This window comes from Squalius cephalus, assembly GCF_949319135.1.
Source record: "Squalius cephalus genome assembly, chromosome: 2".
NCBI lineage: Eukaryota > Metazoa > Chordata > Actinopteri > Cypriniformes > Leuciscidae > Squalius > Squalius cephalus.
Window position 1 is genome coordinate 7031164 of NC_137123.1, and position 14856 is coordinate 7046019.

The 14856-nt window shown below is 34.5% G+C and overlaps 2 protein-coding genes across 2 annotated transcripts; one reads left to right on the forward strand and one right to left on the reverse strand.

The window, feature by feature from the left end:
• Positions 1 to 1309: 1309 nt before the first annotated feature.
• On the reverse strand, positions 1310 to 2359 carry LOC307148840 (baculoviral IAP repeat-containing protein 2-like; the record flags this gene model as incomplete). Its single annotated transcript, XM_079854716.1, has 1 exon — positions 1310 to 2359. The coding sequence occupies one exon, from the start codon at positions 2357 to 2359 to the stop codon at positions 1310 to 1312; it is 1050 nt and encodes a 349-aa protein (XP_079710842.1).
• A 253-nt stretch (positions 2360 to 2612) lies between these two features.
• On the forward strand, positions 2613 to 3662 carry LOC307148846 (baculoviral IAP repeat-containing protein 2-like; the record flags this gene model as incomplete). The annotated part of the gene is made up of 1 exon (XM_079854730.1): positions 2613 to 3662. The coding sequence occupies one exon, from the start codon at positions 2613 to 2615 to the stop codon at positions 3660 to 3662; it is 1050 nt and encodes a 349-aa protein (XP_079710856.1).
• Positions 3663 to 14856: the final 11194 nt, after the last annotated feature.

Here is a 14856-nt window from a genome sequence, read left to right on the forward strand (position 1 = left end):
GGGGCAGTGGGTCAAACAGACTCCGCCCCCTAACACACCCCTCTCAAAGCTGAGAGGCCGACAAAAAAACCTCTCAGTTAGGTTATTTATTTTTCTCATATAGTTATTTCTTTTTTTTTTATTCTCTATTTTTACAGACCTAAAATCATGATGCTTCAAAGTATGGATTGGAAGTAAATTACCAAAGACACAAACGACTTCAAACATTTATACAGTAGTGTGTTGCAAAAGCAGAATTCTTCTTTAAATAAAGATTTGCCTTTATTCATGCTTTAATTTCTTTAAAACAGTCTGATGACATGCAATATTTCTGTGGTTAATTGATTAGTAATGTTGCGAGAGGTTTCCTCATACGAGTAAAAACGCTTTAGATGTGTTTGTGACAAACCATTGTACTCACTTAGACCTTTTGAAAAAACATTAATACAACTCTTGCTTTACAAAAACTGGTATTACACTAAAACAAGACACAAAATTGTATATTTCATTTACCCCTACAGTTTTTTCTCAGTTAGGCATATAGTTATTTCTTTTTTATAAATTTTTCTAAAATCATGATGCTTCAAAGTATGGATTGGAAGTAAATTACCAAAGACACAAACGACTTCAAACATTTATACAGTAGTGTGTTGCAAAAGCAGAACTCGATCTACTATGCGTTGGGATAATCCAGACATAGCTTTACTAAAAGAAAATATTATGGAAGTCATTTTAAAACTGTGAGTAGGCTATGGTTCAACATGTAATTATATCATATTTTATATATTAATATCATGGTTCCATGTTGTTTTAATGTTTGTTTGTTTGTTATTAACTAATACCTTTTTTAACTAACACTTCAACATCCTGCACAAATTAAAGAAACGTATGAGCTAAGGATGACTCTGACCCCCAAATAAACGGGTAATGGAGTGCTCACAGTCTACAATATACAGTTAGATATTCTCCTACTTCGTATGTGTGTAAATAGTTGTGCTAAATTCTTTGGGTGTATTTTTTACACATCAACATATTTGTCACACCGTAGCGATGCATCACGGTCTTGTAAAGCCGGACTAACTTTAAAACACCATCTGTGTCACTAAACAACATGGTTAAGCTAATGAATTACAGTTGATACGTGGTATTTTTACGTGAAAGGAGGGAAAGGAATATTGAACATATAAAAATAAAAATATTTTAACCTATCGTCAATTTCAATTGTTAGATAAATCATCTAACAATCAACAGTTATATGTGAAACAATTAGAGTTGGTGTAAATTTGCACATCCAAAAACTGTTGTTACTTGGATGATAAATATCTTCACTTTATAATAGGAAAGTACGGACAGCGCCTTTGACCAATCCTCTACATATGGGGCACTTGCGCAGAGAAGGCGCACATTCTTTGCACACAACTAGGTGACCACAGGGGATGAAGACAATGTTCACTTCCTTATCCATGCAAACTTTGCATGTGCGCTCCTCTTGAAGTCTTCTTAACTGTTCCTCCATAGGCAAGTCTGAAAGATCTTGACTCGGTGATGCAGCTTCATTTGTCTGGGCCATCAGTTCTCTCAGCAGGCAGACATCATTCTTCTTGATCCAGTTGCGGAAGACCTCTGCTGCCACATTTCCTTTCGACAGGACTAACTCAATGAGCTGCCCTGTCTGCTGCTTGACTGTAGTGCAGTTACGAATAATGCCATACTCTTTCTGTGAGATGATGTTCTCCTCTAGAAGATGGTCCATTAAGCTCTGCACACTTTTTAGCTGCTGTGACATGACATGATGATGTTTCTTAAGAAAAGTAAAACCATCTGATGCCATTTCCTCAGCAAGAAGCTCTCGCTCCTCCTCTCTCTTCTCATCTTCTGCACTTAGTAAAACAGACACCAACTCTTGAACGGTTTTGTAATTTTCTCCACTTGCGAGAATTTTGCTTTGAACATTTTGCTTCACCAGGCCACGCTCAAATCCCATCTCTAAAGCAGACTTCACCACAGGATTGTTCATCATCACTGCATCTTCTGAACGGTCTTCTCCAGGACCCAGGTGTACAACAGGTGGAATAACAAACTCTCTTGAGTTGCTGTCTCCATTAGTCAATAGCTGTTCAAATAGTCTTGGAAATCTTGCTTGAATCTGATGAACAAACTCTTGGCCCTTTTCTTGCAACAGGTATTCACACTGTTGCTTTGCCGAGTTAGATACATTGGAAAGCTCGGCTGGAGTTACTGTAGCAAGAGACCAATTTTGAAAGGTGTCAAGGAGTTCCTGTTCCCAACGCATGTCAGGACTGTGACAAGCCGGAGGTCGCTGGTGAGACATATCCCGGTGAGACATATCCAGGTTTAAGTAACCCACCCGCTCCTCCATTTGGCCTGAAACGGATGCCGTGGTGGTCGATGTTACGGGTGTCGCAGGGCTGTAGGATGGCTACGTTGCGAAGCAGGGAAAAGGCAGAGTGGACACGCCCTGTGGTCGCATTTTTATGTCTTCATCCAGAGTTTACCCCTCACCACAAACCTGTCGCCCTCTCACTCTGCCTTTTCCCTGCTTCGCAACGTAGCCATCCTACAGCCCTGCGACACCCGTAACATCGACCACCACGGCATCCGTTTCAGGCCAAATGGAGGAGCGGGTGGGTTACTTAAACCTGGATATGTCTCACCGGGATATGTCTCACCAGCGACCTCCGGCTTGTCACAGTCCTGACATGCGTTGGGAACAGGAACTCCTTGACACCTTTCAAAATTGGTCTCTTGCTACAGTAACTCCAGCCGAGCTTTCCAATGTATCTAACTCGGCAAAGCAACAGTGTGAATACCTGTTGCAAGAAAAGGGCCAAGAGTTTGTTCATCAGATTCAAGCAAGATTTCCAAGACTATTTGAACAGCTATTGACTAATGGAGACAGCAACTCAAGAGAGTTTGTTATTCCACCTGTTGTACACCTGGGTCCTGGAGAAGACCGTTCAGAAGATGCAGTGATGATGAACAATCCTGTGGTGAAGTCTGCTTTAGAGATGGGATTTGAGCGTGGCCTGGTGAAGCAAAATGTTCAAAGCAAAATTCTCGCAAGTGGAGAAAATTACAAAACCGTTCAAGAGTTGGTGTCTGTTTTACTAAGTGCAGAAGATGAGAAGAGAGAGGAGGAGCGAGAGCTTCTTGCTGAGGAAATGGCATCAGATGGTTTTACTTTTCTTAAGAAACATCATCATGTCATGTCACAGCAGCTAAAAAGTGTGCAGAGCTTAATGGACCATCTTCTAGAGGAGAACATCATCTCACAGAAAGAGTATGGCATTATTCGTAACTGCACTACAGTCAAGCAGCAGACAGGGCAGCTCATTGAGTTAGTCCTGTCGAAAGGAAATGTGGCAGCAGAGGTCTTCCGCAACTGGATCAAGAAGAATGATGTCTGCCTGCTGAGAGAACTGATGGCCCAGACAAATGAAGCTGCATCACCGAGTCAAGATCTTTCAGACTTGCCTATGGAGGAACAGTTAAGAAGACTTCAAGAGGAGCGCACATGCAAAGTTTGCATGGATAAGGAAGTGAACATTGTCTTCATCCCCTGTGGTCACCTAGTTGTGTGCAAAGAATGTGCGCCTTCTCTGCGCAAGTGCCCCATATGTAGAGGATTGGTCAAAGGCGCTGTCCGTACTTTCCTATTATAAAGTGAAGATATTTATCATCCAAGTAACAACAGTTTTTGGATGTGCAAATTTACACCAACTCTAATTGTTTCACATATAACTGTTGATTGTTAGATGATTTATCTAACAATTGAAATTGACGATAGGTTAAAATATTTTTATTTTTATATGTTCAATATTCCTTTCCCTCCTTTCACGTAAAAATACCACGTATCAACTGTAATTCATTAGCTTAACCATGTTGTTTAGTGACACAGATGGTGTTTTAAAGTTAGTCCGGCTTTACAAGACCGTGATGCATCGCTACGGTGTGACAAATATGTTGATGTGTAAAAAATACACCCAAAGAATTTAGCACAACTATTTACACACATACGAAGTAGGAGAATATCTAACTGTATATTGTAGACTGTGAGCACTCCATTACCCGTTTATTTGGGGGTCAGAGTCATCCTTAGCTCATACGTTTCTTTAATTTGTGCAGGATGTTGAAGTGTTAGTTAAAAAAGGTATTAGTTAATAACAAACAAACAAACATTAAAACAACATGGAACCATGATATTAATATATAAAATATGATATAATTACATGTTGAACCATAGCCTACTCACAGTTTTAAAATGACTTCCATAATATTTTCTTTTAGTAAAGCTATGTCTGGATTATCCCAACGCATAGTAGATCGAGTTCTGCTTTTGCAACACACTACTGTATAAATGTTTGAAGTCGTTTGTGTCTTTGGTAATTTACTTCCAATCCATACTTTGAAGCATCATGATTTTAGAAAAATTTATAAAAAAGAAATAACTATATGCCTAACTGAGAAAAAACTGTAGGGGTAAATGAAATATACAATTTTGTGTCTTGTTTTAGTGTAATACCAGTTTTTGTAAAGCAAGAGTTGTATTAATGTTTTTTCAAAAGGTCTAAGTGAGTACAATGGTTTGTCACAAACACATCTAAAGCGTTTTTACTCGTATGAGGAAACCTCTCGCAACATTACTAATCAATTAACCACAGAAATATTGCATGTCATCAGACTGTTTTAAAGAAATTAAAGCATGAATAAAGGCAAATCTTTATTTAAAGAAGAATTCTGCTTTTGCAACACACTACTGTATAAATGTTTGAAGTCGTTTGTGTCTTTGGTAATTTACTTCCAATCCATACTTTGAAGCATCATGATTTTAGGTCTGTAAAAATAGAGAATAAAAAAAAAAGAAATAACTATATGAGAAAAATAAATAACCTAACTGAGAGGTTTTTTTGTCGGCCTCTCAGCTTTGAGAGGGGTGTGTTAGGGGGCGGAGTCTGTTTGACCCACTGCCCCGTCTTTCAGTAGTCATTTCCAACTTGGACTCTGAAGTGACCAGTCGTGTTTTCTGTTTGGGAGGTGAAAAGGGGCTGTTGGGTTTTCCCACGGGCCACCTGTTGTGGGAGGTGGTAGGGGCGGGGTTTGCGTGGGTCTCTGTGCAGCCCTCACAGAGTGTCAGTCCTGGCAAATCTCTGGAGTGAGTGGACATTCTTTTACTCTGCTCCAGCACAAGGAAACACTTTTATATCTTTTAAACTCTGAGTCTTTAACAATTGGTTATGTAAAAACGTAAGGCTTTTTAAACTAGTTTGTGTTTTATGTAAAAGTTTAACAAATACTGTATGGACGTTAGATCTTTTTTTTTTTTTTTTTGTAAATGAAAAAAAAACTCTCTTAAGTTGTTTTTACTTTTCTGTATATGACTGAACGTTGTATTTTTAATGTTTTAACATCTTAAAATAACTCTTTTAGAGAAAATGCAATTTTAACTTATTTCACTGTTGTTTTAACGTTTAATATGTAATGAGTGTAATTAATGCACATATGTCAGAGAAAATGCAATTTTAACTTATTTCACTGTTGTTTTAACGTTTAATATGTAATGAGTGTAATTAATGCACATATGTCTTCTTTAATGAAAACACTGTGATGTCACGTCACATCTGTGTCATCCGGAGGCCTCCAATGAGACATAAGTAAAAAGATCTAATACTGAATTAATAACTAAATTAAATAAAACGTACAAAATTTAAAACATTGTTTTGAATAAGTATTTTTTACCAACGTATACTTGGCTTCACAGACCGGATTTCACATTCATGTTATGCTTTCCATGGACAGTGAAGGATATATTTTAGCTAAGAACTAAACAAAAGTTTATAGTGAATTGTAATGTTAAAAAGCTTTGCTTAAAAACTATTCGTTTTACGTATTTTTTAACTGATGTTGTTCGATATGTTAAATGCTCACGTTTGAAACATTGTTTAAAAATATAATTTACCATTTCTTTTTCCGGTATCTTTAAAACTCATTTGTGAAATGCATTCTACCCTATAAGTTGTTTTAAATTATTTAACGGTGACCTTTTTTTTGTTTTTTTTTTTTTTGTTTTTTTTGTGTATGTGTTTTAAAATCTGTATACGTAAAAAGACATTCTAGCTTGTTTACATTTTTCTGATAGGCCTGGCGTTTTAAATACTAGCCTATACACCTTTGTATTTTAAAGGTGTGTCATTTTACAAGTTAAAGTTATTTTATTATTAAAGTTGTATGTGAAAGTGTTACATGTGTGTGTGGAAAATGTTTGCCTACCGCTTATGTTTCACGGTTTTAAAGTTAAAAGCAGATAGTTTTGAACAGATTCATTACTTTTTACATCAAAACGCATTCTCAAACAATGATCGATTTCTCCATTGGGTGAGGTGGATTATCTTATCAAGGAGTGAATAAATCAGTAAGTTAGTGAATATAACTTAACTAAAACATGAATTAACTTTAAACTTTAAACAACTTTTATTTTTTATAAATGTTATTTAGTGTTAGGGGGGGTCTGAGACTCAGGTTTACACATGATCTATACTCATTCATGTGTCTACCTACGATGAGTGATGTATCATATGGAACTTGTTTTAAAATGATTGCACATTATTTTTTGTTGATGTTGTTTTGAACGGTTTTCTAAGTCTGAATGTGAAGGGCCACATTCAAACTTTTTTCAGATAACGTCATAAAATGTACGAATACTGAACCATTGCATTTTAACTTCATACATATATTGTTTTTAAAGAGTTTTAAATTAATGTGGAAAACAAAACTCTTCTTTAATTAAAAACAACTCACTGATCTGGTACCAATACATAGTTGGCTTGGGAGGGATCTTGATGTAGGAGGGGTCATGGTGTGGGAGGGGTCTAGGGGTGGGAGGTATCTAGGGGTGGGAGGGGTCTAGGGTGGGAGTGGTCTACCTGTGGCTACAGGGCAGATGTCACAGAGGTCAGTCTAACTTTTGGGATGTAACCATGTGGACGTGTTTCATTGAGCTCCTCACGAGACTTTGCAACTTTTGGAAATAAAATCTCTAAACCTATGGATCCGGATATACCCTTAATGTTGGATAAAGCCTTTGGTCTTGGATATACCTTTTGGATATATATTTGGATATACCTCTGGTCATGAATATATCCTTGTTGTTGGATAAACCTTTGGTCTTGGATATACCTTTTGGATATACATTTCCGATATACATTTGATGTGGAATATACCTTTGGATATACCTTTTGGCTCTCTTTCAACAAATGGTATGTGAAACGTAAGGCTTTTTAACAATGTTTTTAAACTAGTTTGTGTTTTATGTAACAGTTTTACAAATACTGTGCGGATGGATACATTTACTTTTCTGTAAATTATTGATTTTTAACATCTTAAAATAACGCTAACTCATTTTTAATAACTCTTTTAGAGAAAAATGCAATTTTAACTTATTTCATTAATGTTTTAAAAGTGATGGATACATGAATGAAATGAAATGACATCTGTCTTCTTTTAATAAAACAAAAAACAAAAAAACACTGATCTCATCTCTGATTATGTCTTTATTGTACATTTCTTAAAAAAAGTTTTAATATACATTGTCATGATGTTATCTGTTAAACAATACAGAAGTGGGGAGGGGTGGGGATGTTTGTAGGGAAGGGGACCATGGGAAATTCCCACGGTCCGGAGGTGAATATTGCTTTTTCAATGTTTTAACATTTATGTTTTAACATAAAATGTTGTTTTAGATGTTTTAATACTATCACATTTTGATATCTTTAAGAAAATATAATTTAAACTTTTTCATTAATGTTTTAACATCTTTAAAATGTTGTTTTAGGCGTTTTAATGCTAACGCATTTTTTTTATATCTTTAAGAAAATATACACTTTTAAAGATACTTTATGTAAAATGTAACGTTTTATAAATAATGTGTGAAAGTTAAATGATTATGGTTCAACATTTTTAAAAATTATCTTTTTGTAATGAAAAACTCTCTTAACCCGTAATACTCTTCTGTAAATGACTGAACATTGATTTTCAGTGTTTAAACATTTATGTTTTAACATAAAATGTTGTTTTAGATGTTTTAATACTAACACATTTAGATATCTTTAAGAAAATATAATTTAAACTTTAAACAATGTTTTATACACCTTTAAACACTATGTAATTGTGAATGTACAACTTTTCTTCAAATGTATTAGAAAATAGAACTATTTGTTCGATATAATTTTAATACATGTTGTTTTAGATGTTTTAATGTGGATCGTGGGAAAATTTCCCACGGTCACATGACCTGACCAGAAGTGGGGAGGGGTGGGGGTGTTTGTAGGGAAGGGGACCATGGGAAATTCCCACGGTCCGGAGCTGATTATTGCTTTTTCAATGTTTTAACATTTATGTTTTAACATAAAATGTTGTTTTAGATGTTTTAATACTAACACATTTTGATATCTTTAAGAAAATATAATTTAAACTTTTTTCATTAATGTTTCAACATCTTTAAAATGTTGTTTTAGATGTTTTAATACTAACACATTTTGATATCTTTAAGAAAATATAATTTAAACTTTTAACATCTTTAAAATGTTGTTTTAGATGTTTTAACACTAACACATTTTGATATCTTTAAGAAAATATAATTTAAACTTTTAACCTTTAAACACAATGTAATTGTGAAAGTACAGCTTTTTCTTTAAATGTATGTTAGAAAATAGAACTATTCACTTTTTCGGATTTTGTCATTTTTGGTGTTAAAAGCTCTAAGCCTTTGGAGACGGATAAAAAAAAAACTTTTGTTCTTCTTTCAACAAAACGGACTTGTAAAAACATAAGTCAGTTTTTTAAATGTACGTATGTGTTTATGCGCTTGATATGTTTTAATATTTGTTTAATGTCTTAATACTAATACATTTTGATAGCTTTAAGATAATGCAATTTAAACTTTTCATTGACATTTTAACATTTTACAAATGTGTGAGAACACTAAACACATGTGTATTTTAACTTTTATACAACGTTTTATATTATTAAATATATAATTTAATTTATAATATCTCCCTGGTTCTGTTCACGCCCATATGGGAGGAGCAAGCGTGGGAAAAAAAGCCACCGGTCAAAAGGGGCGGAGCAAGCGTGGGAAAAAAATCCCCTGCTGGAAAAGGGGCGGGGCAAGCGTGGGAAAATTCTCACGTCAAAAAGGGGGCGGGGCTTAAGGGTCATAAATCACTCAAAGTGACATATGCTGCACTATAACCTCTCTCTACCATTGTTGAGATTCATATGTAGATTATTGATGTCTGTGTTTGATTTTAAATCCTTCAGATCTTTAAAACATTGCTGGAAGTAACTACTGTAGTGAAACAATTAATAAAACAATTAGTTAATCAGCTTATAATGCTGGGTAACATCATTGAATCAGGTCACTAGTAATTTCATCATTGAATCATAACCAGGGCTGCATTTCCAAAAGCATCATAAGCCTAACTTGATTGCAGACCAACTGCAACAAATGGTCTATATAATCAAATTAGGCTTTCACAGCCCAAATCATAGTTACTCTTGCCACAACACATATGCTCTATAAACACAGAGTTGGAGCAGCCAGAGAAAAACTAATGTTAAATAATAAAGTGTCAGAGCCCAACTAAAGCAACCACTGACCACCATAATGGTGACATGAAACAAAACATTCCATAAAACATTACCATCTAAACGTCTGTTAAATCTAAATAAGACCGTGTGTAGATGTATGACAGAAATAAAGTCAAACTGGTAAAATAATAAGTGCAATAATGTCTCGAAGTCAGTAGTTCTTGTGTTTCTCTTTTCTGTTCTTGTTTCTCTTTCCTTCAGTGATTCTGCTTGTTATCATCAGGTGTCACCACTAATGGCCAATCATCACTTAATTAATCACTTAATTATCTCATTAACTTCAACACTGCTTCAGTGTTAACTTAATTATCTCATTAACTTCAACACTGCTTCAGTGTTAATTTTTAACACTCTGTAGTGTGGACACATATAAACACTGAGGAGTGTTAATTTAGCACTGGGGATTTTGCTGTGTACGGATTGGCACATGTTTTTTGACGCATGCTCTGATCATCATGAATTGACAGACACAATCACATGCTATATCAAGTTTTGTGAAGAAACTGTTATCACCTCCAAGATAGTTCAGGTGTTTAGTAATAACAAGCCACGGCTCTCAAAGGATATTAAAACGTGTCTGAATGAGAAAAGGGCTGCATTTTTGAGAGGAGAAAATTATGTAGTAAAGGAGAAAGAGAAGGAATTTAAGCATAAAGTTTTTACAGCAAAAAATCGATTTTAAGAATAAGGCTGAACAAAGATTCTGTACAGGCAATGCAAAACAAGCATGGGATGGATTAAACACAATAATGGGAAGGGAAGGAAAAAAGAAAAAAAAAAAAAACTGTAAACGTGGCAGATTGTGGTAAATTTTTTAATGATTTAAACATCTTCATGGAAGATACGATGTGAGAGACCCAAAAATAGGCTGTAGTATTACCTGTGATCAGATTGGGAGCTATGAACATACAGCTTTCTGAAGAAGAAGTGGCCATGTGTCTCTCTAAAATTAGACCAAATAAAGCCCCTGGGCTTGATGGCCTCCAAGGAAGGGTGTTAAAGGCATGCTCTCAACAGCTTAAAGGGGTTCTCACTCAGCTGTTTCAAATTTTGCTGAATTGTGGTGTTTTTTCCAAATTCATGGAAGAAATCCACAATAATACCTGTGCCTAAAGTCTCTAAGGCTATAACTCTTGGAGACTTTAGACCAGTGGCACTCACTCCACTCTTAGCTAAGTGTATGGAGAGAGTGGTCAGCACCCATCTTATGTCTTCTGTTGGGAATCAACTTGACCGCCTTCAATTTGCCTATAGGTCACACAGGGGCACAGAGGACACAACTCTTACTCTTGTATATCAAATAGCTAAACATTTGCAACAACCAAAATCACTTGCTCGGGTTCTTTTTTATTGATTTTTCTTTTGATTTATTGATTTCTGCAAATTGACATTCTTTTAGAACAACTTCATAGGATGAATGTGAATGGTGGGCTCATTCACTGGATTAGAAGTTTCGGTAACACTTTAGAATACTGTATCTTACTTACTGCATAACTTATAAGGAATTATTGAAGTACTAATAGGTAATTCTTCATTAACAACTTCTTCACTATTGTTAACTACTAAGGAAGTTGTGTTAACTAATCAGTATGTAATATAATTTTATTGTTGTGTTAAGTAACAGATAGTTAATCAATAACTAATGAATTCTGTCATACCTCCCTATGAGCTATTATTAATTATCTACTAGAAAAATAACTAAGAAGTAACTAACATACAATGCCGATATGGTGCATTTCTTCAGCGAAATACAGGTTTGTGTACGTTTTATTGAATCTATAAAATCATTACTGTGCTGTAAATCATGTTATTTTATGCAAGGCAACATACTAGGACACAATGTCAGTTAGCTAGCTAACGAGTCTGTCTTTTTTGCATGATGGAAACGCCTGATTCCTTGCATAAAACAAATGTTTTTATTTCTAAAGATCCTAAAACATCAGATGTTAAAATATGTTCTTAGAGCTGTGCACTGTTTGTTTATGGGCAGGTTATGGAGTCAGTAACAGCATATTTTGGCTATGAGTGAAACGCAGGACGGCAGTCTTGTAATTCTTTATTAATTACTAATGAGTTCCCTATATTTTCACTTTAGAATACTGTATCAGGTTAAAAGTAGCCTAATTCCTTGATAATTATTTGATAGTTCTTTATTAATTACTAATGGGTTCCCTATATTTTCACTTTAGAATACTGTATCAGGTTCTAAGTAATTCCTGAAGAATTATCTAATAATTATTTATTAATTACTAATAAGTTCCCTATATTTTCACTTTAAAATACTGTTTCAGGTTAAAAGTAGCCTAATTCCTGGATAATTATTTGATAGTTCTTTATTAATTACTAATCAGGTTATAAGTAATTCCTGCAGAATTATTTGACAATTATTTATGAATTACTAATAAGCTCCCTTTCAGTTTCCCTCAGTCGTTGCCTCAAATACATGAATTTACTCAATGGCATATGCTGAGGAAAACAGACACACACAGTACTTTACAGGTATATAAAATATAAAAAACTAATCTGAGGTAAGTTGAGTGGGGTTCCTTTCTGAAGTTGATTTCTTACAGAACACACTCAAAAAACCACACAGGTAATTGTATTTTCATAATACTACTTCTATTAATAACATTAGTAAATAAGGAAGATCACAACTCAATGTAGTTTGTATGACTGTTCATTATAGTCCATGTGCCAGGGGGGTCCATCGGTATCAACGGGGGGGGCAAATGCTATCATTGTTTTTTGGCAAGGTATACACCCCTAGTATTAGAAAAATCACGATAGCAGTGCAGCGGTGGTAGCGAAATCACTTTTTTGAGCTCATGAAGTTACTAACCCCCTAAAATAAATCTGGTGTATATCTGGTTTAGGCTCATGCTAGGGATATTGTCAATATTCTATAATATGGTGCTTGGTATCGTTGGAAAGGGGACCTTTTAGGCTTTCATTTAAGCCCAGTACTGAATCTGTCTGACAAACACAGAGGTTACATGACTTCTTTAAACCAAAAATAACACACATTTTTCCACAATTTCCGCCTAAACTGTATGCTTTCTTTTATCCCTGTGGCATGAAAGAACACCACGGACACAAAACTCAACAACTTCAATACTCAAGGCACTCTGATGACTCAGAAAATGTATAATATACACATACTATTTATTTATGAGAGCCTTAAATTAGACTTGTGCAGCCAGTCTCATTATGGAACCGGCAGGAATCAATCACTGTAAAAATCTATTATTGGAATGTCTATCCATTATAAAAGTCCATCTCTCCATCATAAAAGTCCATCTCTCCATCATAAAAGTCCATCTCTCCATCATAAAAGTGCATCTATCCATCATAAAAGTGCATCTATCCATTATAAAAGTGCATCTATCCATCATAAAAGTGCATCTATCCATTATAAAAGTGCATCTATCCATTATAAAAGTGCATCTCTTCATCATAAAAGTGCATCTCTCCATCATAAAAGTGCATCTATCCATTATAAAAGAGCATCTGTCCATCATAAAAGTGCATCTATCCATCATAAAAGAGCATATGTCCATCATAAAAGTGCATCTCTTCATCATAAAAGTGCATCTATCCATCATAAATGTGCATCTATCAATTATAAAAGTGCATATATCCATCATAAAAGAGCATATGTCCATCATAAAAGTGCATCTCTTCATCATAAAAGTGCATCTATCCATCATAAAAGTGCATCTATCCATTATAAAAGTGCATCTATCCATCATAAAAGTGCATCTATTCATTATAAAAGAGCATCTGTCCATCATAAAAGTGCATCTATCCATCATAAAAGTCCATCTCTCCATCATAAAAGTCCATCTCTCCATCATAAAAGTGCATCTATCCATCATAAAAGTGCATCTATCCATTATAAAAGTGCATCTATCCATCATAAAAGTGCATCTATCCATTATAAAAGTGCATCTATCCATTATAAAAGTGCATCTCTTCATCATAAAAGTGCATCTCTCCATCATAAAAGTGCATCTATCCATTATAAAAGAGCATCTGTCCATCATAAAAGTGCATCTATCCATCATAAAAGAGCATATGTCCATCATAAAAGTGCATCTCTTCATCATAAAAGTGCATCTATCCATCATAAATGTGCATCTATCAATTATAAAAGTGCATATATCCATCATAAAAGAGCATATGTCCATCATAAAAGTGCATCTCTTCATCATAAAAGTGCATCTATCCATCATAAAAGTGCATCTATCCATTATAAAAGTGCATCTATCCATCATAAAAGTGCATCTATTCATTATAAAAGAGCATCTGTCCATCATAAAAGTGCATCTATCCATCATAAAAGTCCATCTCTCCATCATAAAAGTCCATCTATCCATCATAAAAGTCCATCTATCCATTATAAAAGTACATCTATCCATTATAAAAGAGCATAGATCCATTATAAAAGAGCATCTGTCCATCATAAAAGTGCATCTATCCATTATAAAAGAGCATCTATCCATCAAAAAGTACATCTATCCATTATAAAAGTGCATCTGTCCATTATAAAAGTGCATCTCTTCATCATAAAAGTGCATCTCTCCATCATAAAAGTGCATCTATCCATTATAAAAGAGCATCTGTCCATCATAAAAGTGCATATATCCATCATAAAAGAGCATATGTCCATCATAAAAGTGCATCTCTTCATCATAAAAGTGCATCTATCCATCATAAAAGTGCATCTATCCATCATAAAAGTGCATCTATCCATTATAAAAGTGCATCTCTTCATCATAAAAGTGCATCTCTCCATCATAAAAGAGCATCTGTCCATCATAAAAGTGCATCTATCCATTATAAAAGTGCATCTCTTCATTATAAAAGTGCATCTCTTTATCATAAAAGTGCATGTCTTCATGTTCATTTTATGAAGTATACTTAAGTAATTTTCAAGTATATTTTTTAAGTATACTTTATGTAGTAAGTATACTAATATCAATGTGTACTTGTAGTAAACTTGTGTACTATTTCAATGCTGCTTGGGACTAAATTGGCCCACTTTTAGTATTTTTAGTATTTGTAAGAGTAGTAAACTAAGTACACAACTAGGTTTCTCATTTGTAATGCATCTGTCCTACAAGTGAACTTATAAGTATACTAGTAGTTTACTATTTTAATACAAGTAGTACATTTTTTAGTTTATGAAAGTACAAACTGATGTGTACTCTC